This window comes from Pseudopipra pipra, chromosome 20 (assembly GCF_036250125.1).
Source record: "Pseudopipra pipra isolate bDixPip1 chromosome 20, bDixPip1.hap1, whole genome shotgun sequence".
Lineage (NCBI taxonomy): Eukaryota > Metazoa > Chordata > Aves > Passeriformes > Pipridae > Pseudopipra > Pseudopipra pipra.
In genome coordinates, this window is record NC_087568.1 from 10,223,632 (window position 1) to 10,251,007 (window position 27,376).

General features: G+C 49.5%; 1 protein-coding gene and 1 long non-coding RNA gene across 6 annotated transcripts; both read left to right on the plus strand.

Moving 5' to 3' along the window:
- The first annotated feature begins 10 nt into the window (after positions 1 to 10).
- On the plus strand, positions 11 to 26,878 carry SLC31A1 (solute carrier family 31 member 1). Of its 5 annotated transcripts, none has more exons than XM_064677238.1 (5): positions 11 to 64; positions 19,243 to 19,401; positions 21,581 to 21,653; positions 22,028 to 22,196; positions 22,804 to 26,878. In XM_064677238.1, exons 2-5 carry the CDS (start codon positions 19,282 to 19,284, stop codon positions 23,003 to 23,005), a joined length of 564 nt encoding a protein of 187 aa, XP_064533308.1. In that variant the 5' UTR covers positions 11 to 64; positions 19,243 to 19,281; the 3' UTR covers positions 23,006 to 26,878. The 5 variants fall into 5 exon arrangements, with proteins under 5 accessions (XP_064533308.1, XP_064533306.1, XP_064533307.1 ...); XM_064677236.1 differs by lacking the exon at positions 11 to 64 and adding an exon at positions 276 to 393; XM_064677237.1 differs by lacking the exon at positions 11 to 64 and adding an exon at positions 6,562 to 6,703.
- On the plus strand, positions 418 to 3,504 carry LOC135425196 (uncharacterized). Its single transcript, XR_010435508.1, has 2 exons — positions 418 to 1,142; positions 2,014 to 3,504. It is a non-coding gene; the product is annotated as an uncharacterized LOC135425196 (long non-coding RNA).
- Positions 26,879 to 27,376: the final 498 nt, after the last annotated feature.

A 27,376-nucleotide genomic window follows, 5' to 3' on the forward strand; every position in this document is an offset into this window, starting at 1 on the left:
GTGTGGGGGCGGGGCTTGCGTGGGGGGCGGAGCGGAGGCGCCGCGGGCTCGTGGCGGTCTCGCGGTGAGTGACGTGTGGGACCGGGGGGTCTCGTGCTCCCCCTCCCTCAGCGTGAGGGTCCCCGCGCCCCCCCCCCCCCATCCCTCAGAGCGGGGGACGCGGGACCTTCGGGGGCACCGGGAGGGGCCTGAGGGGACGGGGGTGCGGGGAGACCCCACTGGGGTGCGGGAGAGGCCCCCGGGCCGGCTCCGCGGTTCCCGAGGTGACGGCCGGGCCCCGCCGCCGCCGGGCCGCCCTCGCCGTGAGGGAGCCGTGACCCTCATGAAAGGGCCCTCATGGCTCTTTGGTGGCTCTGCAGGGGCCCTGCGGTCCGCGGGACGCTCGAGGGGAAGGTCGGGGACACCGCATTCGTTCTCCTGTCTCTGCTTTACCCGGGGCCATCAACAATACAGTGTCTTTAAATCTGAGTACTTTCTTGGGTGTATAAACACCTGAAATGCCCCTCGTTAAGCTGTTTTCCACCTTGACCTCATACCTTGGGAAATATGCCTGTTTGTGGGTTTGGTTTGATTTGTGTTGGTTTTTTCCCTGTTTGTTTTTTGTTTTGTTTTTTCTTTTCTTTTTGCGTGTTTTTTCCCCCCCTTTGAAAAGCTGGTATTTCTTCCTCCTTTCTGAGACCCGCTGGTTTAAATTTCACCGGCTGAGCTGGAAATGGTGTCGAAATGCAGAGGAACTGAAGGCAGGGGAGGTCAAAACGGCGGTGAGGGGTGAATAACTTCCTGGGCTTGGATATTTACTGGCACTGGTTGGAAATTTGTACTAATAGTTGCTTACAGGATATTTGAGTCTGAGCAGGAAGGTGCCAGGTCTGTTGTAGTGCTGTGTTTGCAGTAATTTGGGGGTTTATTGTGGTGGGAATAAATAAATATCCCATGATTGGGATATCAGTGATTTCACTTCTAAGGGGAGAAGGTGGAGAGGAGTATTAAGTAGCTCTTGTGTTGCAGAATGTGTCATTAGTTTAGAATGAAACCTGAAAGGGGTCAAACCCTTGTTTCTGTTAGAAAAGGACATAAAATCAACACAGACACACAACAGTTGCTGTAAATCCTGGTGGGAGCAGATTTTACCAATAGGGCAGGTAGGCATGAACTTCCAGTTGTTGTGGTCCCTGTGTTCCTTTGATGAAGAGACATTTTGTTGCTTTGGCTCCTGTATTTCTGTCAAGTTGGTTGTCAAGATAGATTTTTTTTAAACAGTGGATGTGACCAAGTCCTGGTGTGGCACTGGAATTCAGGTTTTTTAGGTACAGGTTTCACAAAATATCCTGAGCTGGAAGGGATCCACAGGGATCATCCAGTCCAACCCCTGGCCCTGCACAGACACCCCAGCAATCCCACCCTGTGCCCCAGAGGATCATCCAAACCCTCCTGGAGCTCTGGCAGCCTTGGGGCTGTGCCCACTGCCCTGGGGAGCCTGGGCAGTGCCCAACCACCCTCTGGGGGAAGAACCTTTCCCTGAGATCCAACCTGACCCTGCCCTGGCACAGCTCCAGCCATTCCCTGGGCCCTGTCACTGCTCACACAGAGCAGAGATGGTGCTGCCCCTTGTGAAGGAGCTGTAAACCCAATGAGTCTCCCCTCAGTCTCCTCCAGGCTGAACAAACCAACTGATCCTCCTATGGCCCCTCCAGACCCCTCACCATCTGCAGGCCCTGTTGCACCTGTATATGGTTCCTTTTTTTTTCCTGGGGTCCAGCACTGCCCAGTTTCAGTGCCAGTGCAGAGGGGAGGAGGCTGTAGCAGCACGTTCTGCAGCACTCAGCAAACATCACCTCTAACCCTCTCTTAGCCACTTGTCCTTTTTTAATTTAAGCTTTGTTCACAGTCCTCACCTTTGAGTTTGCAGTGGGCTCGTGGCTCCACACAGTTCCCAGGCACAGACCAATAGTTCCTGTTTGTGCCTGAATCCCAAGCTCCAGAGTGCTTAATAGTCCTGCTTTTTGTGCACAGGTGGATGAAAAGCTCCTCACAAGTGTTTATTAAGTTGACTTTCAACCCGTTTGATCTTAACTTGCCTCTGCTTGAGCCTGAGGTCAGCAAAGCTTTTGCAGGGTTTTTCATGAGGAACAATGTGTGATCTTAGAGGGTAAGTTAGTGTTCAGCCTGATGATCCCAGATCATGTAATTTATGGTGTAATGTTTCCCGAGGCTTTCATCAGCCTTTGGACTCTGTGGTGCTTTTTTCCCATCCTTCATTAGAAAGGGGACACTGGGAATAATGTGTAAATGTTGCTGTTTAAATGCAGGTTGATTTTATAACTGAGGCTTTGTTGGTGAAGCTGTCACTGCTGTGCTGTACAAGGCCAAATTAAAGTGATGCTTTTTGCTACAAACACAAAAATTTTGGTTTCTTCTACTCCCTCCCCCACCAAAGAAAAAAGTATTGAAAATATGAAAACTGGCAGGACTTTTGGGAGCCCACACAACTTCGTGTTGAGAATGAGAAGTTTTGTACAGCTCTTCCCTACTGAGATTTGCTGCTTGCTTTTCATTTCATATCAGATTTCTAATCTACAGCAGCTTGTTAACTAGGCTGGGAATTAGAATAATTTCTGCCATCAGAGAGGAGGAATTAAATTGAGTCACTTTTGCATGTTTGCCTTTTTATTTTAAAGGTATCATCCCTGCCACTGACTCAGACTTACAGTGGTACAAGGACAAGGCTTGTGGGGTTTTTTGTTTTTAGAAAAGAGGTTTGGGAGGATTTTTCTCTCCCTTATCCCTTTAGAGTGGAACTTCAAGTTTTGCATTAGTGAGACACTCTTTCCCTGAACAAAAGCTTAATGCCTGACAAGGGAGGGTGTTGAGAGTATTCTTTTGCAGTTTTATATTACAATTAGAGACAAGATCTCCCGTGTTCACAGGGTGAGTTTTGAGCAGGGTCTTGGAGAGTTTCTTTTCACTGGTTTGTTTTCCAAGCAGACATTAGGGCCGAGAGAAGACAGAACTTTTTGTTCTTTGAACTAAAATGTAGTATTTTCTCCTTTGCTGTTTGGTTTATTTGCTGTGAAGACCCCTCTGTCCAAGAGGAAGCTGCTCTGCAGACCTGCCTCCTCCTCCCTGGGCTGAAGGTCACCTCAAAGTTGTCAGGAGCCTGCAGCACAATTCTGTGGAGTTGAGTTGAAGCACTTTGCCAACATGAACTTCTCCAGGAGTCTGCCAGGAAATCACTGGGAGTCCTGGCAGGTTTTTTTAAAGGGGAGGATGAAAAAGACTCAATCTAGTTTGTTTTCCTCAGGGAAATCCAATCTTAGTTAATCTACTCCATTGCCTTTTGTTTCAATCTAATTTTCTGGAAATGTTCCCAATTAGGTCCCAGGGGACATGGGACCAATGATTTTTTCATTAACTTTTTTTTTTTTTATTTGAAAGCTGGAATCTGCTACTGCAGAGAATAATGGGACTAGTTACTGTAAGCAAATTAAACTCCTATTTGCTGCACTTTCTAGAGTCTTTCATTTGTTGGTCCTGGAATAATTAGACTTTCCTGGTTTAGAAGCCAATTTAGGAGTGGGAGGCTGTGATGAAATACCTCTGTTTTGTCCCTCTTTCTTTGTTTCTACAGTTTTTGATGTCATCTTCCCAGTATCTTCTCTATGTCACCAGTTTGTGTCTGCAAGGGTCCAGTTGGTTTCCAGTGGCACTTGAACAATTGTGATTGCAGCCAGAACTTTTTGCTCCTTCCCTCTCCATATATATAATATTAGAAAATCCCACAGTTGTTGTGTCTCAGATGTAAAACTCATTTATCATCTGTTTAAAAAGTTGTACAAGAATATAATCTAATATATCATCTAATATTTATCTAAATTAATACAGCAGACCATGGTAGCTCTGGAGCAAAGGTCAGAATGCTGTAAGTGATTGAGCATCTCTGTTCTCACTGGTTGCTCAGCAGCTCCTGGTACCAAGCCTGAGAAACTGGGAGCAAACTGGGAACAGAATCCAGGTTCTGGCATGGAACTAACAGCGAGTGCCCCAAGCTCCCTGAGACTGCATGGGAGCCACTCCACTTTCACAAACCTTCTCTGCCCACACAAGCTCATTAGTTATCATGGATTCAATCTCATTCCTCTAATGAAGGTACATCAGCTTGGAATATGAGCTTTGGGATATATTTAGCTGATCTTTTGGCTGAACTGGGTAAGAGAAACCCTGACAGGCTCGACTGCTTTTCTTTTCTAAGCACCTACTGCATATCTGTTGGGGGAAAGAGTGTCTGTGGTAAATACACTTTCAGGCTTTTTTTTTCATATTAGAGATAATTTAGTTTGCCTTGGCTTTGTAGGGTTAGGAAGTGCTTTGAGGCCACCTCCAAGGTGCAGAGTGTTTCCTGAGCTAATGCTGTGAGCTGATGGGCTGGCCTGCTCCTGGGAGCTCAGACAAGCAGCTGTTTGGAAGGGATATGGCTCCAGCCTCCTCAGGGAGATGCTCTCTGTGACCCAACCTGCTCCTTGTCTGACTTCCTTCAATGGTGGCTGTGCTCTGGATCGGAGAATGGGAGCAGCTCCTGGCTGGGTTCCTCCATGTGCATCCTGGACAGAGGCTGCCCTGGGAGCCAGGGATCCCAGTATGATCCTCTCAGGCACATGGTGTGAGTCTTGGGGATGGTCCTGTGCAGGTCTAAGGGTTGGGCTCCATGATCCATGTGGGTCCCTTCCAACTCAGCATGTTCTGGGATTCTGTGAACATTTCCTGCTCCAAAGGTGCTGTGTTAAAGAGGCCCAGCAGCTCATTGTCACAGCTTGCCTGCATTTTCAACCTCGCCTGTTTTACTTGGGAAGGAGAAACAGTAGGAACTGTGGAGCAGACTCCGAGCTGTGCTCCCAGCAGCCAGGCCATCCCAGGTCACTGTGCCCCATCCCTCGGGAAGTGGGATGGGCATCCCACAGTGCTGCTGTCATGTGGCTCCGTGGGAGGGCAGCGGGTACCCTGTGCCTTTCCAGTGGGTAAATCAACCCTTGGACATCAAAGTGATAAGGGAAGTGGAAGCACAAGCTCCCGAGGAACACGCCCAGCCTTGGGATACCATGGAAGTGAAACAACTCAGTGTTGGGCAGGTTTTCTCAGCTGCCTTTTTTATGGTTCCCTTGTTTGTCTGAGCTCCTGGTCTGATGGTTTTGACAAGACACTGAGTCAGGATCCCTGGGTTCTCTGCCAGGAGAGGTTTATACGAATCAAGTTACCATTGGCTTTGGTGCCCTTCATTAACTTGAGATAAGACATTATCTCATGAGGACGTGCTGAACTGGAATGTGTGAGGTGGTGTGAGGTGAGACTGAAATATGGAGGAGTGTGTTACAGGTGCTGTAAGACTGAAACCTGAACAACTGAAAAAAAAAGATAGTTCTGAAACTTAACAGCTGCCCTCACACTCCTGCTGCAGCCTTGGCTGTTCTTGTAAAGCCATTTTTGTGCTGCTCTTTTCACACAGCAGTGTCTGTAGGATGACTTGCTGTATGGATGGTAAAGCCTAACACGCTTTATTGTGACTATTTTGCTTCTTTGGTAAGACCCAGTAGTTTAAAAACCCTTCTGGCAGCAGCATAACTTCCCTTAATTTTCTGAATTCCTCCAGTGAAACCCTCCAGGACATCCCGACAGGATCACATGCACTGCTTGTCAGTTGATCCCTTTCTGTGTAACTCTTGCTTTTAATCTCCTTTGAAACCACAGCCCCTCCCATGAGGCCCCTTGTGCTGCAGGCACAGCTCAGCTGTTTTGCACTTTTTCTCCTTTGTCACATTTTTTGTGAATTGTTCACTCCAGCCTTCCAAGCAGAGAGGTTGCAGAGCTGGATACCCCGACAGCAGTTGTCTTGTACACAGTGATGAAGAATTTCTGCCCAGTTTATGATCTGCCCTACTATCTTTTTACCACTCCCCAAAGCTCCTAAAAACTGGCCAATAGATTTGACAATGTCACATTTCTTCATTTTGGGGTGAATAAAATCATAGAATCCCAGACTGGTTTGGGTTGGAAGGGACCTTAAAGCCCATCCAGTCCCACCCCCTGCCATGGGCAGGGACACCTTCCACTGGCCCAGGTTGCTCCAAGCCCCGTCCAACCTGGCCTTGGACACTTCCAGGGATGGGGCAGCCACAGCTTCTCTGGGCAACCTGTGCCAGGGCCTCCCCACCCTCACAGCGAACAATTTCTTCCTAATACCTGATCTACACCTGCTCTCTCTCTGTTTGAAGACTAAATACTTCAATACTAATACTAAAATAAGTTAAGCTTGCCTTGTTACAATATCCAAAGGCAAGCAAACCACTATCTGTCAGAGAAATTAATGTTAGAAATGTCTTTTGGTGAATGTCTTGGAAAGTAATCATTGCAACACATTTAACCTGGTCGGGGTGTTCTAAAATCTCTCTGCATTTTTGCAAAGATCTTGTGAGGGAGACTCAGGAGTTGCTTCTGCTGTTCCATGGATTTCTGTGTGAGCCTCCCAGTGCTTGTTCTGGTCCCGGCCCAATCGGAGCAGGAGTTAATGATTAGCCTTTGATACAGATAAGGATGATTGTGCTTGTCAGCATTATCCGAGGGTTGAGAAACTTTGCTCCATCTCAGACTCGTTGCCTGCCTGGAAAAGACTGTTCTCCGGGAGTCAGTAGATGGAAAACCTGTCTCTGGAATAGTGAGTACTCAGCATTTTTTAGCTCTGAATCATTTCTGCTTTGGATTAGCAGCTCTGTGGCAGCCCAGGGGTTTGAAAGCTTGATGGAGAAGGCAGCGTTGGAAGCTTTTTCCCAGAGTGTTTTTTTGTCACCTGTAAGAAAATTGCTGATGGCTCTTTGTTCCAGCTTTCCATGCCCTAGAAGTGGTCCTGGCAGAAGAGTGTCCAAAGACAAGCTCCTTCCCAGAGAATGGCTTGATTTGATTGCTCCTTTCCTCTTTTTGATATCACAGATCTTCTGCCTTGGAGATTGAGTTTTCAATGGTTCAATATTCAATAATAGTTTCAGTAATTCAGTTGCATTTCCAAAAGGAGAATGTGGAGCTGCTCTGTTCCATGGACTGGGGCTATGAATTTGTGCTCCCTTACAAGTATTTGTGTTACTACCTGGAAGCTATTTATATGTCACTGTTCCATCCTCCTGCTCTTTGCCAGGATCACGGGGCAAGAGCAGGAAGGTGCCTCTGGTGATGTTTAGTTTGGTCTTAACCATCTGCCAAAACAGAGATCAACTTCCTGGGCTTAATTAAAAACACAGTGGAGTGAATTTCGCTGCTGGTGGCCCCAGTTCTACCTTGCATTTTTGCCCAGAAACAGCTTTGGGCTTCTCAAAACAAGTGTTTGGAAGCACAAAAGAATTTTGGCTGTGGTAAGTTTTGTGTTGAGGGACAGAATCACAGAATCAACCAGGTTGGAAAAGACCCCTGAGATCATCGAGTCCAACCTGTGACCCAACCCCACCTTGTCACCCAGGCCATGGCACTGATGCCACATCCAGCCTCTCTTTAAACACCCCCAGGGACGGGGACTCCACCCCCTCCCTGGGCAGCCCATTCATGGATGGTGATGGAAAATGAATGTAATGGCATCCACTTCTCCTCTGCAAGCAGAGAGAGTTTAAATATTTTTGTAAAAGTCAGCCTTGTGAACTCTTAGGTCTTTAGTCAAAGGCTGCATCCCAAAGATGACTCTGGCATGCTGGAAATCCCAGTGTATTCCCACATGGACTATGGACGTGACATCCACCTGGCACAGGCTGGAACGTGACAGCTCCAGGGGAGGGGAATGGCTCAGTGGCCACCTTAAAACGCTGTTTCTGCACATGGACACCTTCTGAGGAGTAATTAGAGACAAACAACTACTTACATATGAAAGGAAAGCAGTGAAATGTGCTCCTGGGATTAACCAAGGAAGCTTTGCCTGTGGTGGAAGGGAATGAGCGCGTGGCTGAACTGGACACAGGAAAACGTGTGGGAATTGCTTCAACCAGTGGAATGGCTTCCCAAAAATTAACAAGGAGTTCTGGGGGGTGGTTTTCTTCTTGTCCAGGTTCTCAAAACATCTCAGAGCCTGCTCAGAACTTGTACAAGTGTTTCCTTTTCTGGGCTAAGTCTGGTTCTGATGTTGGAAAGCAGCCAGAGAAGGAAAATGAATTGTGTGAAAATGAGCAAGTAGGGTAAAATCTGGGAATCCGTGAGTCTGCTGAATCACCTGTTGCTGGACGTTGGGCTCCCTTTTATGAAGCCTGTAATAAACCACTGCCATCCACTTTATTACCCTTGGCATTAGTTTTATCTGCATGAGACAAAGGTATTTGTGCTGTTGGAAGATAACATCAGTAATGTTGCACCTGTATTAAAGGCCAGCACTTCAAGGGCACACTGAGTCATTTTGGCCACTGAGGAAACTTGGGCTTGCTGACTTGGGAGTGCACTGGTTGACTCTGGATTTCATTTTGTGTCTGCTGAGATGATTTTACAGTTTGACAGGGCTTAGGGCCAGAAGGCACCTTATAAAATCAATCTGGGCAGAGCTGTTTACACTGTGTAGCCTGGTGTGTGACCTTCCCCCTTCAGCAAACCACAGAGCAGTGGTTTATCAGGAATTAACTTGCAAGTTCCCTATCTCACATCCTGGCATATCATTCCTGATAGATGGAATGTTTCTGCATTGGCCAGTGAATGCTCACAAACAATAATCCATGTCCTTACCCTCTGGACAGACCCTTTTTGTGGGAGACAGGCTGCTCTTTTTCATCCAAATAAATGATGCAGGAGTTGAACCTACAGGGATCTGGATGCTGAATTAGTGAGCACAATGAAGAAATTTGTAAGCAAAAGGTAGTTTTTTTCACTTTAAGATATAAATTTTCCCTTCATTCAAAAAAAAGGCTGTTGTAGGTTAGAAGGTGTTCTTGATTAGGGCATATAGAATAGGAAGTGAAATTCTTCACTAGGCCTGGGTTTTCTAAGGAAGCAGAAGTTGTCTGATCTTGCAGGATACAGTTCCAAATACTAATTCTTTTTTTTTTATTATTAATATAAAGTTTTTGAAGAGTATCACAAGGCTCAGGACTCCTTCCTTCTTGTTCTCAGCCTGCCCTGAGGCAGCAGGATGGTTTCAGCTCTCTGGCCACGTGGATCACATCTCCCTGGTCACCATTCCTGTGTCTGGTTGTGTAACATCTGTGCACAAACCACCACAGACCATAAGGAAATGTCTGTTTATTCAGGAGTTGTGTAATCTTGGAAATATGGGTCACATGGCCCTGCTTTTGTGTCTCCTCTTCCTGCTGTCCTGCATCTCCTCACTGCTCAGGATCCCCAGTTGTCCCCAGCTGCCAGGTGAGTGCTGAGGGTTTTTAGCGGGATATTCCCGGGTGATTCCTGACTGAACACCACACGTGGAAAGCAGGCTGCACCCATCCCTTCTCTCACACCTCTGGGATTTGAGCCATCCTGCCTTATCTCTGCTTCTTCCCTTCCTGGGTGGGGGGAAGGAGGGGCCTTCAGGCTGGATCCTGGGGATTTTGTGGCGTGGCTATGTCCCTGTGCTCCTGTGGCATGCCCTGCATGCTGTGAGGAAGGGAGTTGAAGCTCTGATGGTGTGGCCAGTGTGCAGAGCTGGGGTGATCCTGACCTCTGACATGCCCGGGGAGTGCTGAAGGGGTTCCTCTGGAGATGCCTCCTGGGAATGGCCTTTGATGGAAGCTTGTCAGCACTAGCTCTGAATTCATGCTGATGTTGGCTATAAGGAAGTTTGGTGTCTGCCATGCTTTGGCAGGAGCCTTCTAGCCTGGATGTTTCATAAAGAAATTGTAACGTGGCCTCCTGTGTCAGCTTTGGCATCTCTGAAGCCCTGCTCTTGTCTCCAGAGGGATGCCTGAGTCAGCTTTGGTGCTGCACCTCCTCTGCTTTGGGAGCTCTGGGAATGGCAGCCACTCCTCAGGTCTGGCATGTCCTGAGGTGCCTCAACTCTGCCACTTTCCAGAAACTTCTCTGTGTGCCAGAAAGGGGGATGGCTGCCTCATGCACCTGGACTGAAAGGACAATAAACAGCACAGGGAAAATAGAGGATCCAAAAGGCTACTTGTGCAAGGAGGAAGTGAGAACAGGGTAGGAAACGCTGTCCATGTACAGAATGGAAGAAATTGTGCCCCTGGGAGGCCTGAGCAAGACAAGTCACTCCTGAGGGCAGGGATCAGGGGCCTTGTGCAGAACAGATCTGCTCTGGCTTTGGCCCCCAGTGCCACAGGGGTGCGTCCTTGCTGTGTGTGCCCAGTGAGAAGAGCTGGCTGGAGCTGGGGGCTGCTCTCCTGGAGCTGGAGCAGTAACGTAGGAAAGGAGGGAGTTTTGTGGGAGTTTTGTGCCACTCGGAGATGAGCAGGCAAACTCTGACCTGTGGAAGAGGTGCCAATCACCTTTTAATTGGGCACCACTGAGTTCTGTCTGCTGATGGAGCATCTGCCCTGTATGGACACCGTGTTTATTGGTTTTGGTAGCAGTAAAAACAACCCCTTGTGTCTGACATGTCTGTTCCTGGCCCTCTGCTTCTGGTCAGCGGGGGGGCGGCTCCGGGCCAGGCGAGCTCAGCTTTGTTCCCTGGGCTGCACTTTGGATTTGCTCAGCTTATTATAGTCCCTGGCTGGGCTTGTCAAAGACAGCCAAGGCTGGAATGTGCTCAGATCCTTTGAAAGTGTCCCACTGGGGACTTCAGGTTCATTTGGGCTCACACATGTTGAAAGTACTCGTGTTTTGTCAGGATGGGAGCAGGTTATTGCTGAACACTTCAGTCCATGGCATTCTTGACATCTGGTTCTCCAAACCAAGTTTGCTGTGTCCTGCCTGGTTGTCCTTTGTGTGGATAAGTGTCCTTTGTGTGGATAAGTGTCCTCAGCCTCACGACAGCCTTCAGCATCTGCCACCCAAAAGTACCTCCCTTGAGCCAGGCTTTGTGGCAGATGTGTGCCTGGCAACATCCGCCAAACCCTGTTTTGCAAGCGTGTACCCTGTACCCTGTGTCATTCACAGGAGCTGCCAGACCCAATCCCAGCAGCATTCCTGCTGTCTTGCCCTTCCTGCTGTTCTGCATTGGCAGGGCAAGGGCTGTGTTGCATTTGCAGTGGCATGAGAATGATCCAGTCACGTGTACCCACCGCTGTGCTCTGAGCCCCAAAGCCTGTGGGCACCCACATCCTACAGCTTGTGCTGCTGTGTTGAAGGGATGGTGTGGGTGTCCCATGGCCTGCCAGGAGCAGGGCAGCCTGCAGAGATGTGCAGGTGGTGACCCCGAGATTTGGCCCCACAGCTGGAGACATGGATTGGTCTGTAGATGGCAGTTCTTCCAAAGGAAAGTAATCTCTGGTCTGTGTGGGAATGTGGTCAGGGTTCTTTTGTGGATGAGGGGAGTTTCCACCCCTGCATTGCTGACCTGGGATTTGTGAGGGAGAGGGACAACCCAGGGTATGACAGATTTGCTCTGTCACCCCTTGCTGAAGTGGAAGTGACCTGAGCTGTGCTGCTGAGGGTGAGAGGTGGACAGCACAAGGCTGTTGTGGATGGGAATAGGTTAGAAGAGGAATAGGATAGGATAAATTGGAAGGGACCTTCAGGAATTATCTAGTGTAACTGCCAGGTCTAACTGCTTGATGGAGTTGGGGACCCTTTGTGAGACAGTAGAGGATCACACTTGGATCTCAGTGCAAAGCTTGAATGTGGGCTGGATCAGACTTCTCCAGCAGAAATGAGGGTGCAGCCAGGAAAGGCTGGCAAGGACCCCTCAGTTTTCCATGCTTCCCAGGAGTTCCTTCTCTCATTGCTGTTGCATCTCCTGCAGTTCCAGTGTGGCTGAGGGAAACACTGGACTGCACAGGAGGCTGTTTGCTGCCCAGCCTGACCGACTCCCCAGTATTTTTGCCACCTGTACACATCCCCTGCCAGCATTTCTCAGCCTTTCCTCTGATGTTATCGGGCTTAGAGACTGGAGTTTGCTGCTCTGCAGGACTGTTTTCAGCTGCCTTTCACTCCATTGGGCCCATTAGTGAGACATGGTGTGTGCTGCACCTAACGAAGTTCAGTGCATTGTCCTGTAAAGAACAGCCTGTCCTGGATTATTTTTCTTTTTTTGTTCAAAGATTTAGAGGTTTCCTGAGGAGTGTGCAGAAGTTGGGAGATTAGGAATGACCGTCCCCTTTTAGGGAAGCAGATCAAGCAGGGCCTCTAACAGAAGGTGACCAGACAAGTTTGCTATGAAAATAAACTCCATCAAAGGGACATTATTGTAGCCACGCTGAGAGGAAGAGCTCTGGCCCCTCCTCAAGTAATGGGGATGGTGCTAAGTGAGTGTGACCAGCTTTGCCTTGGCTGTGCAGCTCAGGGATGCTTTGGTTCAAAGCAAGAGGTGGGACCTTGAGGGTTGAACATACACTGATATTTCATCAACTTCTTTTAATCTTCATTTTAATTAAAAGTTGATTAATGTATGTAATTGCATCAGGGTGCCAAATAATGTTGTGCAGCTCCAGGAAGGTTGTGTGAGCCACCATCCCAACTGAAATCCACAGTGTGGGACTGGACCATTGTTTGGGGTTTTTGCCATTACGTGGGTGCTGTGTGATGGTTCCATGTGGAGGGTGCAGCCTGTCCCTTAGGGACACAGCAACCCTACAGTGAGAGGGACAAACATGTATTGGGACAAGAGTAGAATGTGGGAAAGAAACACAAAGATTTGATAAGAATAAAACAAGCAAACAGTGGCATCTGGGAGCCCAGAAGGATGGAAGTTTGCAGCTCAGAGAGGAGTGAAAAAGCAGCAAAACAACTGCCCTTGGCAGAGCTCTCTTGGGATCCTCACAAAACCCTGCAGCCCCCCTGAGTCTCCCAGGCACTGAGGAGGAGCGTGTCCGTGGGGACTGGGATTACTGGCCCCAGCCCTGTGCTCTGGCAGTGCTGCAGAGAACCTGAGCTCAACTCTGGCTGGATGCTTCCCCCCCAAACCTCCCTGTGTGGGTGACACATGGTCTGTCTTAGCCTGGGCAAATACCATCAGTCGCAGACAACGGAGTGGTGTTGATGTGCCATGTTCTCAGTCCTCCAGGACTGTGCTGTAGTGGTTCCAGCTGGAATCCTCAGTGGAGGTGATGGCAGAGGAGCAGATCTCCTGTGGGATCCTCCTTCTCCCCTCATGAACCGTGGGCAGCCCTGTGTGTCATTTTTGAGAGCCCATTGCTCCACCTGGCTTGTGCATTCCAGCTGCCCAAGAGCTGAGCTCCATGTGCTCCCAGCTTGGCTGCCTCTCCCTGCTGATGTCCCTGCTCACTGATTCCACCTTGGCATGTCCCAGCCTGCCCAGGCATCATCCCCTTTTTTCAAAGCTGAACACGAGATGTTGTCTGCAGCCCTGCTGAGCTCTTATTTTGCCCATCATTCTCCACTCTCTGCACTCCACTCCTCCAGAGTTCCTGTCATCCTCCTCCAGAAGCTCCTGAAACACTTTGGGGTGAATAGCTCAGCTGTATCCTTCCCACTACAGGTGGAGAGGGAGAATGTGCCCTCTGTCACACAGAGTTTTCCTGCTTGGCTCTGCTAATCTGGCCTGAATTGATTTTCAGGCTTCCATGGTCAAGGACAAAGCCCAGGAAATCCGAACTGCAGCCTGACAGCCTGAGCCTCAGCATGTCCTGGAGCTCTGCTCCCAGGCCATGCCCTTCTCTTTATCTCTCTTTATCCAAACCCCTTCTGGTGTGTTGAGCTTTTAGGAAGCCTTAAACTCCTGGGAAAGGCTTTAGGTTGTGTCTCTGAGGTGGTGAGGCAGTACCAGAGCAAGCCCCAGTTCTGCTGTGACCTTACAGACATTCCTCCAATTCTTAAAATAGCACTAAGAGCTCCTTCTTCAGGAGTTGTGCAAGGGAAGAACAGAGGTGTGCAATTAGGGCACAGCACAGTCCCTCCCTGTGTCTGGGTGCCAGCCTGGGGTTGCTGAAGCTGCCTGGGAGAGTTCCAGGGGGAATTTGGACACTGGAGAACAGCAGTGTGTGTCCGTAACACGTTGTGCTACGTTGCTGAAGGATGTAATACTTGTTCCCTGTATCTGTAAAGTGTGTCTGTATAGTCTGGGTAGTTTGGCCCTGGCTGCTGTTGCTGGGTGCTCCTAGAGCATGAACAGGCACAATTGGCCTGTCCCTCAGCTGTGCCTTTAAGCAGCTCCGGAGATCCTGGAGGACTCCCAAGTCCACCCCTTTGGAAAGGAAGTGGTTAAAGTGGTGGGGTTTGCCAGGAACCTGAATAAACTCAAAGCAGTGCTTAGGTCTCCTGATGAGTGGCCCCAGCCCTGAGAGGAGCCCAGGGCAGAGCTGGTGAACAGAGCTGCAGTGTCTGCAGGCGCTGCTTCCCTCCCACTGCATTTACAGCTCTGCTACAAAATAAAGGCGTTGGGCTGGGGACCACGAGCTGGGAGCCAGCGGAGCTGACAGCCTGTAAGTAGAGCACTGGGGACTCTTGGTTGCCTTTTCCATTACTCCTCTGCTTTATCTGCAGCATTCCTTTGTGTCACACAGCACTGAGCCATGGGTGGTGTGTAGGCAAGAGAGCTTTGCCTTTCCAACTTGCTGGTTTTAATCTTTTTCCCTTAGCTTTCTTTTGGAAACTTTCATTTTAATTCTTAGCAGATATTACCAGGTCTTTCTCACATCTTCAGGAGAACAGAAGGACTTTCTGACCCTATTCTTGCTCCCAGAAGTGTTGGTAGGGAGACCCTGGGTAGGAATCACTCCCTCTGTGCTGAGGGGAGTCGGGAGGGTTCCGTGTCCTGTTGGCAGGGCTGGAGGGCTTGTGCCACTGTGTGCTGGCCACTGCAGCACCACCCTCTCTGTGGGACAAATAACTGGTGTAAAGCACACTGGGGAGGTGGATTTTAAGGCTCTGGTCCTTTCGGGCAGAGCCAGTGGGATTAGGTTTATTGCTCGTGTTTTCAGAACTGGCATGGGGAGGATGAGGCACTGTCTGAAGGGAAGAGTTGCTGCTGTAATGGGCATTGGTTTAGGGCTCTGTTGTTAATCCTGTTACACTTCTGATTTGGAAAGGAGCTTCATTCCCTTTGGATGTGACTTTAGGAAGCTTTGTTTGCTTCAGACCAACGTGTTTCAGACCAACCCGATTTCTAAAGGACTTTCTGGGAGCTTGGCAGGTCCTTCCCATAGCCTGTCCTGTTTCTGCATGTCCAGGTGTAACTTCCTTGGGTATTTGCCGCAGGGAAAACTCTGTTTTGCTGGGAAGTTGCAGGATTCTGGATGAACACGGCAGAAGCAGGAGATTGGGAAGCTGTGGTGGAGGTTGTGTGGGATGGTAGTGATGTTGTGGCTGAGACCTGCTTGAGAAAACTGCTCTGGGTTTGGCGAATCACCAGCTCCAGCTCATTTACCTGCCCTGTACCTGGCATATCCTACCTGTCCTCCCCTTCCCTGTGCCCTGGGGTTGTGACTGTGGCTTCCTTGTGTGTGTGAGATGTGGCAGCACTGGTTAAGTGTTGGTGGAGGGTGAAAGCAAGTCCTGGTGCTGACAGTTTGCTGCTGTCAGATCCTGCTCCTGCTGCACCTCTCCCTGAACCAGCCCAGTCTGCAGAGCTGCCAAAGTGGCACTGCAGGGGTGGGACAGAAAGCTGTGTGAGCAGAGCCTGCCTGAGCTCAGTCCTGCTCCAGGAGAATGGCTGAAAGGAAGACAAGTCCTGTGTGTAGCTCCAAGTCTTTCTGTTTTCCTTAAAAATGTGAGGGGTTGTGAAATGGAGGCTGTGGTTCCTCTGACCTGGGGTAGCAGCACTGAGAGGGAGAGAAATGAGCCTTGGAGAGAATTTCCTCATTCCTCTCTCCTGTTCCACCCTGTTTGTTTTCTTAGGCAGTAGGTTACTGTGGAGTACAAAAAAATCATTGTGTGTGTGTGTGACCCTTGTGACAGGTGAACCATGGGGTCTGTGCCCTTCAGGTGTGCAGATCCTCTGGAATACCTGAGCCTGATGCAGCCACAGGCTGTGGCAGATCCCTTCTCCAGGGCATGCTCAGGGATCCACCCCAATGCCTCTTCCTCCCTGTGCAAACATATGGAACAGGCAGCAGCCAGGGATCAAGTCACCCATTCAGACAGAAATACCTGCTGAAGGGCTGGGTCTGTACAAGGCTAAACCTATTTAAAGAATTTACAATAATAGAACCTTGTGGGGGGGTTTTTTTCCTTCAGGTGTGGATTCAGCTTTGTTAAAACCAGCACCTGCTTCAGCCCCACGTCTGCCAGCTTGTCTGTTAGGAGCCTGCAAACCAAATAGAGATTTGCAGCTTGAAAAGTTACACACTCATTAACTTGTTGCTGCCCTGGATATTGTTTTTATTCCAAGACACAGGTAGAGAACTCCTAACTTGTAAATCAGAGACTGATTGTCCCCTGGAACTGATTTATTTTTAAGCAGAGATTTATCCACGTGTTGGTTGCCTTCAGTGACACAAAACACAGCTGAAGTGGCTCAGACAAGGTTATTTCCTCTGACACCACTTAATACCCCATCTTTTAGGATCTCATAAAGTGTCCTTCAGTGCTGGGTCACTGCAGCAGGGGTTGGGTTTGGTGTTGGACACTGGGGGAGCAGAGTGAGAAGGAGCTGCCCAGGTGAGGGTCAAGCTCTTTGTGACCTGTACCAAGACCTGCCCAGCCACAGGCAGCCCCTCCTGAATACCTGAACTGATTCTTTGTTCCTACAAAGCAAATACCCCAAGAACATCTGCTATTTCTCCCTTTCTGCAGACAAATGATGATTAGTGAGAAGGAAAATAGTGAGCAGCTGGACACAACCCAGCCATTAAGGGAGTTTTTCATCTGGGGAGCAGCCAGAGCTTCTGTGGAGTGCACTGGAACCTGTGGAGTTTGGCAGGAGTGCGGAGTTCTAAATTGGATAAGGAGCCATTGGACAGTAGTCACTAGTGAGGATGTTGTATCCAAAGCAGGAGCAGTGGGTCAGTCAAGTGAGAGGAGACGAGGGAGGAGACACAGGGGCAGCTCTGATCTCTGCTCTGGGGAGCAGTGAGCCAAGGGAATGACTAAAGCTGTGTCAGGGAGGGTCAGGTTGGATCTCAGCAAAAGGTTCTTCCCCCAGAGGGTGGTTGGGCACTGACCAGGCTCCCCAGGGCAGTGGGCACAGCCCCAAGGCTGCCAGAGCTCCAGGAGGGTTTGGACAATGCTCTGAGGGACAGGGTGGGATTGTTGGGGTGTCTGTGCAGGGCCAGGAGCTGGACTGGATGATCCCTGTGGGTCCCTCCAGCTCAGGATATTCCATGGTTCTCTGATTCTGTGAGATTTTGGCCGGGGAGGGGGAAGTTCTTACGTTACGTTCTTCCTCTCGCGGCACAGTCACCTTTGATCCTGGGGGGTGAAGCACTTGGGCTGTTCTTCCTTCCCTGATGCAAAAGACAATTTGAAGTTTGTGTGTCTTGGCAGAGGGTTCCTTTCCCAAGGGTTTGTATTTTGGGACTGCAGTTCTAGACCCTGAACCTTTCAGCTCTGGAGCAGGATGATGTTCAGAGCTGTGCCATGTGGAAATCACACTGTTCATTCCACAGGTATCCCCTGCTAATGCTTTTCTGTGTCAGCTGAGCTGCTGCTTCCATTGGTCTCTCTCTTTTTTTGCTCCCTGTGGACATTTTTCTGGTCTCAATATTTAAGCACAAATTGAGGTGAAGTGAGCAAAAAAATCTTAGCAGAAATATGGGCAGAGAATTCATTCTGCTTTACCCAGTGCCATTAATTCCATTACAAGTAACTTTCCAGGGGATTATTGTGAATTGTCTAATGCAATAAGGGATGGGCTACAAACCTCAGCTGCAGAGATACAGAACATACCTGAGCTGTGTGTTCCTGGTGTTCCTCACAGGTGCTTACCTGCAGTATTTAATTTCAGTGTATTCATTCTCTCTCATGAGTTCATCCCCAGCACTGCTGACTTAGTTTCCTTATCTTCTCCAAATCTTTAATTTCTCTCACTGTTCTCTTTAATTTAACTCTAAAGGCTGTTGGGATCCCCAAGTCTCTGTCACAAGCTGAAACAGCTCCACCACAGCTGGGGTTTTATTTGCTATTTTCAGTTTAGAAAGATCTTCTAGGGTTTTATTTCCTCTCTCCAATCTCAGTACAGCCATCCCTACCTGTTAAACACCATGGTGCCTTTTGGCTTAGAAAACTGAAAAATTGCACTTGTAAACTCTCCTGATTATTTATCTGGAAGGAAGGATGTCTCCTCTCTTTTTTTTTTTTTTTTAACTTTGGTTTGATTTGTTCTTTGGTTTTTATTCCACTTGGTTTAACTTTAGTACTGGACTAGAGTGGGAGGGTACAGAGTATTCCAGGCAGGGTCCAATATGACAGATCCTGTCCTTCCAGGACTCACTGGTATTCCCAGGTCGTTTTCTCTCTCGTTGCTGTTTTTACCTGGTGGTTTCCATTTCCCACCAGGAATTGTGCAGGTCCCAGTCCAGGCAGTGCAGGAGCCACGTCCAACGTCCAACCATGGAGGGGGGGTTTATTTTTAATGTGGTGTGTCCAGACATCCCTGATTTGTGGTAACCAGATGAGGGATTTGGACTGGCAGCCTTCTGAGTGTTTCTCTCCCTGTGTTAATGTGATTAGAGGGGAGATGTGGCACTGTAAAGCTCATGGAAATGAAATTGGATTGCCTGTGGCTGTTGCAGACCTTTGCCTGGCAGGAGGTCCTGTACCCCCTAACACAATTGCTGGGTTCAACACATCCCCAGTAAAATGCATAACTGTCAATTAAGAGAAATCTCGTAATCTGATCCTTTAGTATATGCAATTTGAAGTGGGGACTTAGATACTTTTGCCTCTGGCATGACTGCAATTAAGAAGAGACTTTGTTTTTTACCTCTTACAGATAAGAAATGTTACTTCATAGTGAGCCCTTGTGTCCATGTGCCACCTCAACCAGATTAACTCCCTTTCTGGCAGGAGTGTGGAGGATGGTGCAGCAATAGGATGATGTAAAGCTCAGGGAGACACACCTCCTTTAAATTGTCCTGCTCTGTGCTCCCTGTTGTCAGAGCAGGACCATGAGGATGCTCCAGGAGTTTTCCAGAGGCAGAAGTTCTCAGTGGCTCAGGGTATTTTCTCTTGGAGTAGCAGTAGAGAAACCACATTTTTTTTATCAAAGTTCTTCTTTTTTGTGTTTTCCAGGGTCCCACTTTTCTATGTGCCTTTCTGAACCTCCCTGCCATGGAGATGTCTCACGACCACCACAGGAACAGCTCCATGTTGCCAGCCACTCATCCTCCTGAGCATCTCCACTCCACAGCCCCCCCGGGACACGACCATGGATCTGACATGATGGCAATGGTGAGTGGCAGAGTCAGCATTAACCACAGAGCTTCTCCTTGTCTGTGCTTCAGGGTAACTTGTCATCTCAAAGACTGTGCTCTTAAGAACTGGAGATTAAACTGAACTTTGGAAGGCAGGAAAACCCAGACCCCACTGTGACTCTTGTGGGGTGAGGCATGAGGGGATGTGAAACATGACATGGATTTCAGGGCTGGAGATCCTTTGGCAAAACGGTCTGTTCTTGCCAAAACCTCTGCAGCAGCCAGGCTGGGGTGTGCTCTGCAGCCAGCTAAAGGCAGGAGTGCAGAGTGAGCATTTTCCTGCCAGGAGCAGATGGATGGAGCTCTCCAGGCTGTCAGTGGCAGTGAGAGCCCCAGGCAGCACTGCAGGGTGAGGGGCTGTGATCTGCACCCACCAGCTCTGTGCCCTTTCCCTCCTGAACCTTCGAGCTCACTCTGGGGAGCAAAGTGCTGCCAGGGCTCGTTCCCGTGTTGGCACCGAGGTCCTGGATCCTGCTGCTCCAGCTGACTTTGATTCCAACAGGTCCAGACTTGTGCATTCTGGCACCACTGAGGCTTTGTGGAGATCCTGCCCAGAGTTTCCATGGAAATGGCCCTAGGATCTGTGTTGTGTGTAACCAGTTCTAGGAACTCTGTCAGCTTTTTCTCCCTTTTCTAAGTACTTTTGGAGTGAGTTTGAGATTATTAGAAAATGTCTGTTTAGGATTAAATTTCAAAAGAAGGGGAGAGAGTGTGCATTTCCATTTCACATGAGAGTGTTCTCAGGAGGATGTTTTACAAACCTTCAGTTGGAGTTTGCCAGCTCTGTGCCAAGGAGGGAATCAAGAATTGCTGTGCTTATATTGCAACCAGTATCACAAGAAGAAAGGACTAGAACAGCCTCCCCTCAGTGAGCCTGGCCCAGGTGGAACTCAGAGTCCAGCACTGCTGCTGCTCTCCTTGTAAAGCTCTCCCTGTAATCCCACACCTTAGTATTGGCATCCTCTGGGCCATTATTTTCCATATAAATGTCATTTCTTTACAAATGTCAGGTGTTCAGTGGATAGTTACGAGACCCTGCCTTGCCCTGCAGCTGAAAACTGTGAGTAATTACACAAGATTTTGAATGAATATGGCACATAAATCTGTCAGGAAAGGCAGTGCATAGGCACAGCATCTTATTTAACAGGCTGAGCACAGTTAAGGTGTGTTTTCCCATTCCTCAGTAGCTCCAAGTAACAGGCTCTGGTTCAGCTGCAGTTCTTTGGTTTGTGTGGTTTTTGTTTTAAATGTAAAAATGTTAAATTCATTGAAGAGATGAAAGTGCTCTCTGAAAGCTGTTCCACAGTGATTTCTGCTCTGGGGGTAATGAATGTCTGCTGATCCTCACAGATGCTGAGATGAATCATTAATTCTGAGCTCCAGCAAATAACCTTAATTAAGGAGGGTTCAAACAGCAGTTCCTCTTGCGTGGTCCATACTTTCCATGTGAAAAGACAGCGTGCAGCTGTGGCCAGGACATGCCAAACTGCCCTGTACTTACCTGGATGGGAAGTTTATGTCACCTCCAGCTGGCCAGGGGCTCACTGATATCTCCCCTTCCCACAGCACTCACTGTGCAGCCTCAGGAGCCCTTCTCTTCTCCCAGGGGAAGTTGTGGTCCTGCTTTACATCTGATACACTTTGTGGTACCTGTGTTTAGGCCTCTGTTTCCCATGGGATATTAGAAGTTCCATAGGGAAGCAATTCTGCTGGCACAGGGACCAGAGGACTCAGCTGTACAACCCTCCCGTGTGAGCTCAAAGGAGGTTACAGTGGGGAAAGGAAAGTGCCCTGTACCCAACCCCTGAGAGGATGAGGAGGAAAGGATGAGCTCCATGGAGACATCCCCCATCCCTGATACTTCTGATGCTGAGGAGAAAAGGACTCCAAAAGCAAGAGAAGGCACCTGCCTGTAACAGGTACCGTGGAGGGGCAGTGCCTTCTGCCCAGGGCTGCTCACTGGAGCCTGGAGCATTATCCCTTTGTGTGTGCTACACTAATTACTGGAGACTCACTACCCTTTCTTCATGTTCTGTGGTGACCAGCTGGACTGATCTGAGCTCCTGTCGTGGGACAAACCCTGTTGCTGACTCCTCTGAGCTCCATCTGGGATGAGCTGCTCAGGCTCACCTTGGTGTTCTTTGTGTTTTGGGCAGGCCATGACTTTCCACTTCAGCTATGAGAATGTGCCATTGCTGTTTTCTGGACTTACAATCAATTCTCCTGGAGGTTAGTAACACTGTCTTGTCCAGTCCAAACAAAACATTTGCAATTGGTGTTTAAGGATTAATGTTTCAGGAATTGTTATTTATGCCAAAAATACAGAGATACACTGTGTTGAGTCTGGTTTAAATGGCATCTGTGGGGTGAAAGGGAGATGTTTATATAATTCAAGAATTGGGTCTTATTAGCAAAAGTGATTGCTGGTTTCACTTCCTGGGTGAAATTCCAGTTAGTGTGTGGATGGAATTCCCATTTCCCACCTGTGCATGGACACGGTGCCCTGCCGGGGCCTGCACAGCTCAGTGTGGTTGTTCAGCCACCCAGTGACTCTTGTGACAGGTTTTGTTGCACAGAGACAATGATGTTTCCTCTCTTGTCAGAGATGGCTGGTGCTTTTGTGGCTGTCTTCTTCCTGGCCATGTTTTATGAAGGCCTTAAGATTGCCCGGGAGTGTCTGCTCCGGAAATCCCAAGTGAGCATCCGCTACAACTCCATGCCAGTGCCCGGCCCCAACGGCACCATCCTGATGGAGACACACAAAACTGTTGGGTAAGGGTTTCACTGCATTCTAAAGCAAATCCCTCCAGGTGGAACTGGGACAGCAGGAACTTGATGCAGCCAGTACTGAGTGTACTGACAGGCTGGGACGCTGGTGGGCACTGGAGGACACTGGGCTTGGCCAACCTCGAGGACGGGGCACAAAAGGAGGAAAGGAGAGCAAGGAGCCAGATGAGCTTGGGGTTTTTGTGATGAACACACCTGGGGAGTTCCCAGGAACAGAGTTTGGGTGTTACAGGCAGTGATCCTGACAGGAAATACTTAGAACTTCTGTTGACAGGTAGTCAAAGCTACTGTGCAGAACGGGAGCCCTTCTGCTTATTGAATGGGGGGTAAAATAAGCTTGACAAAGTCTGTTTCTCATTAAAAGTTGTGTTCTCCCAGCAACTTCCATGCTTGCTTTGCCAGTAGGCAGCTCTGTGGGGAAAACCCCAGCTCCAGGTTCATGCAGGAGTCCCTGTCCAGGCTGTTGTGACCTTCTCTGCCATCTCATGCCCTCCTTGCTGCCCTGGCAGCCTCAGAGCCGAGCGTTCTTTGGGAATGGGCATTTCCCAGCTCTCTCCTGTTTGCTGACTGTCATTTGGGTTTGTGTTCCCAGACAGCAGATGCTGAGCTTCCCCCACCTCCTGCAGACTGTGCTGCACATCATCCAGGTGGTGGTCAGCTACTTCCTCATGCTGATCTTCATGACCTACAACGGGTACCTCTGCATTGCCGTGGCAGCGGGAGCTGGCACCGGGTACTTCTTCTTCAGCTGGAAAAAGGCAGTTGTGGTGGACATCACAGAGCACTGCCATTAACACTGGGTGCTGCCCAGGGGCCTCTCCACTCCCCTGCTCCCTGGAAGTGCAGCCATCCCAAGGACTGGATCATTCCTGAGCTGCAAGAGAATCACGATAAAGAAAAACCCACCACAGGTTCCTGGCTGGGGTGCAGGGATGTGAGGAGCTGGGCTGTGCTGCTCCCCCTGACTCCTGAGAGTCCCTGGCAGCCCTTCTTGGCCAGGATTTGCTTTATTCTTAGATTATGCTGTGATTGAGATTAGTTGGCTGACAGAAATGTAGAAATTATTCTTTTAAAAAAGAAAACAAAACCATTTTATTTTTAAATTGTAAACGCTCATCAGTGAAGGTTTGATGAACAGCAGGAAAAGCTCAAAGTTGCCCATAGAGCCCTCTGTGTGTGAATGGCTGTTTTAATTTGGTTTTTTTCAATGTGTACATAATGCCAGGGGAGGGATCACCCTGGCATTGTGGCTTTTGGGGCCAATGACACCTTCTGCTGCAGAAGGACTCAGCCTCTGAGGAAGATTTGGTGCTGCACATCAGACACTCAGGTGTGTCCTGGCAAGGGAGGACTTTGACCCGAGGATGTGACCCATGTGCTCCAGGGAGTGGATGAACCTGCCCTCCAGGCCCACCAGAGGATGATGAGTGTTGTCAGTCTGATGTATCCAGCAGCTTTACTCAGCCTCCAGGGAGAGCACTGGAGTTTGGCTGCCTTCCCTTCCCAATCATGGAAACACACGGAGCAGACACAGGACAAGCTGTGTATTTACAGGGCAAAAAATTCTAAATAAACCATTGAACCTGCAGGTACTTCATGTGGAACTGCACCAGGATGGATCCAGAGCTAGACTTTGGGGTTACTAAAACTAGTTCTGTAAATGAGGTAGAGCTGAATAATGATTTCATGACACTAAAGTTAAAATGGCTGGAGAGGGAATTCCTGGATGGAGCTGAAGGGGTTAAACAACCATGTTCTCGTAAAGGAGAGATTTGGGGAAGAGGAGAAGGGAAACACAGGACTACAGCAGCCTTCAGTCTCTCCTCAGGTGAAGTTTGGAGCAGCTTGGGCTGGTTAAAAAGTATTCCTGAGCCAGATGACTCCTCTTTGTCCCAGCAATCCCACTGTGCCCATGCTGGGGCTGCAGAGCTCTTGCTGAGTGCTGTGAGCTCTGCACATCTCACAGGGCTCTGAGAGGAGCACAACCAGCCCAGGGCTGGCTTTGGGGATCCTGGGGAGCAGCTGTGGTTCAGCACTTGGATATTAAGCTGCTGGTTGGTGTAGGGAATGTGGAGCAAAGCTGGAGTCTTCACTCTCCACAGGATGCCCAGTTTGTGCCTGTAACTGGCTGAAAGGGAAGACATTTGGAATTTGAGAAGGGCACTGAGAACAGGCACCGCTTTCAGAGCAGGACTGGTGTCTGGGATGTGCCATGAGAACAGGGAATCCTTCTGGGATGACACAGGAGCATTTTTTCCTCTGGAGATGCTGCTGGTGACTGTTGGCAGCAGCTGTGTGAGGAAAGGGGATCCTTGGAATGGCTTTTTAGCCCAGCAGCCTTTCAGGGCAAGGCCATCCCTGCTCCTGGGAGCTCCATGGTGCTGGTGCTGCTCCCTGAGCACAGAGCCCACCCTCTCCACCTTTTGGGAAGGAAATCCATTACTGCTGCTGCCAGCACTGGAATTGCACCTAAATTCAGCCCTCCTGGGTTGATGTCAGATGTTTATTTGGACATCCTGTTTTCTCTGGACAGTGCAAATAGAGAATAAAAGGAGCTGAGTTAAAAGCAGGTTTAGGTTCCTGGTTGCTGGGTGAAAGAGGCAAAGTTATTTTCATGGAAAAGTTCTGGCCACCTCCTGGTGAGAGACAGGAAAAACGCTTCCCCAGTCTGGTCTTTGAAGGGAGTTATGTCTCTGACAGGCTGCAAACCCACTGGTGCCCTCTGCTCCTGTCACAGGGAAGTCTCTGCTGTGCCCTCCAAGCAACTGTGGTTCTCCATGGGACTGGAAAACTGCCCCTTCCCATCCCTGGGAGAGCTGAGAGCAACGTTAGTGTTTGGCAAACTGACAATCCCTTCCCAGCCCTGGGAGAGCTCAGAGGAAATCCTGGTGTTTGTCGGGGAAAACTGGAGCTGCTAAATGCTGGAGATGTGGGTGCTGATGTGGATGGTTTGCACTGTGGGGCTCGGCCCCTGAAGGAGCTCAGAGCCAACGATTCCAGCACTGTTCCATCGGTTTGTCTGGGAGGAGCTGGAGTTGGTGCTGTTACAGGATGGCTGAGCACAGGGAATAGTCAGGAGTGGCTTTCTGTGGTGACAGTAATTATTTCATATACCTCTTGCTGTGTATTTCTTTGAACCACAACCTGCTTGGCCTGACCCTGCTGTCACCTTTCACCACCTTTCCGTGTATCCGAGTGACCAGACTCGAATTCTCTGATTGATCAGAGGTGGATGACTTGGAGATCAGGCTGTGGCTCTTACAGTGTAAATTTGGTTCTTGTTTGCTTCTCTGCCTCGTTCTACATGTAGCACCTGTGCCCTTGGAATTGTTTCCCCCTGGATGAGAACCTCTGCCTTCAAGGGCTCCTCTCCTGCCCCTGCTCACACCAGAGAGGACACAGCTCTGTCTGCTCTGACATCACCCCCAAACATGCCACATGTGTGTTGACACAGGAGTTGCATGTCCTCAGTCTCCTAACCATGAGAAGAGCCCTCACCTCCCTGTTACCAGGACACCTTTAAATTCAGGCAACACAGAGGCTGAATTTAAATTTTCAGCTTGGGAGCCTGCCAGGGCAAAGCCATCCCTGCTCCTGGGGCCTCCACGGGGCTGCTGCTGCTGCCTCAGCACAGAGCCCACCCTCAGCACCCTCTTGGGAAGGAAATCCATTACTGCTGCTGCCAGCACTGGAATTGCACCTCCTAAAGGCAGCCCTCCTGGGTTGATGCCAGCTGTTCATTTGGACATCCTCTTTTCTCTGGGCAGTGCAAAAAGAGATTAAAAGGAGCTGAGTTAACAGCTTTATGTGCCTAAAGAGCTAAAAAAAAAAAAAAAAATCTCCTTTTTTCCAGTGTGACGGGGAAGTGCCACTGACCTCAGTGACAGGAGTCTCCCAGGTGGCTGGCAGGTGCTCCAGCTGCCTCCCACAGCCTGTCTGGAGCATTGGGAGCCCGGGATGCCCAGGGAAGGTGTGGAGGGAAGTGGCTGTGTCCTCCCTGCTCCTGGGCTCACTGCCCAAGGCACAGCTGGGGAAGGGACGTGTCCTGTCCGTGTGTCCCTGCCTGCTGGGGCTGTGCTTTCCTCAGTTCAGTGTGACAATCCAGAGGAGCCACCTCTCTGTGTCCCAACCTCCCCCTTCCCACCAGATCCCACTGGCTGTGTGTTGCCAACCCCGTGCTTTGGCAGAGCCTGAGCAAAGCCTGACCTCCCTGTGGGTGGGATCTGCTCTGGGGCAGCCCCAGCCCCTCTGCTGCCCGAATTTAAGGTTGTCCTGTAACACAGGGAGCTGAGGGCTCTGATGGTTGTAAGATGTGAGGACAGTAAATTCCTGTTGACACACATGTATCATCTTGGGCTGTAATGTCCTGTGCCTGTTGTGTCCCTGATGTTTGGTCTCCACCCACTGTGCCTCTGGATTATCATCCTGGGGGGAGCACAGAGTATCCAGCTGTGTCCCTCAGCCAGCTTTTGTTGTTTTTCTTTCAGTGCCTTTTGAGTTTGTCTGGAGCCAGTCCCACCAAACCCAGCAGGATTTCTAGTTTTGTTTACAGTGGACTGTCATTTTTGGTTTTGCTCTTGCTCTTTGTGGAGGTAACTCGTCTGATGTTACTGTGAATATCAAGAATTCCCTGTATATAATTAACCAATAAACTAGATTGCATTTTACTGTGGTGGGAGTGTGTTTTGGAGACAATCCTCAGTGCCCCCCTCAGAGGGAGCAGCAGGGCCCAGTGTCCCTGTTCAGGGAGTGGGAATGAGGAGCAGAGTCCTCTGGGCCTGAGCAATTCACCTTGGAGCTGCTGGAATGGGAATGTGGAAGTCACTGATGCTGTTTGTTTGTTCCAGCCCAGTCACACTTTGCAGGTGATGGAGAGAGGAGTTGGTGTCTCACAGAGCTGCCTTCCCTAGACAGGGAAGAATCCAGGACAGGAATTCAGGGAGCTGTAACAACCTCCTGAGGTGTTCCCCTCTCAGAGCTGGGCCCTGCTGGGAATGCCAGGACAGCAGAGAATCCCCGATCATTCCATGTGGTGTCAGACAGGAAAGGCAGCTCTGCTCCAGGCCAGGCTGTGGCTCTTCCTAGCTGGAAAACAAACATTTAAGTTCTGCACATTCGGGGCATCTACAACATGTGAAGCCTCAGTGTAACTAAAATCCAGTTTG

Bases quoted from the DNA above. Each gene is read 5' to 3' on its own strand.
- SLC31A1 (XM_064677236.1), top strand. From the start codon at position 337: ATGGCTCTTTGGTGGCTCTGCAGGGGCCCTGCGGTCCGCGGGACGCTC. The intron at 394-19,242 runs GTCGGGGACACC...TGTGTTTTCCAG, and splicing joins GCGGGACGCTCGAGGGGAAG to GGTCCCACTTTTCTATGTGC. The intron at 22,197-22,803 runs GTAAGGGTTTCA...TTGTGTTCCCAG, and splicing joins GAGACACACAAAACTGTTGG to ACAGCAGATGCTGAGCTTCC.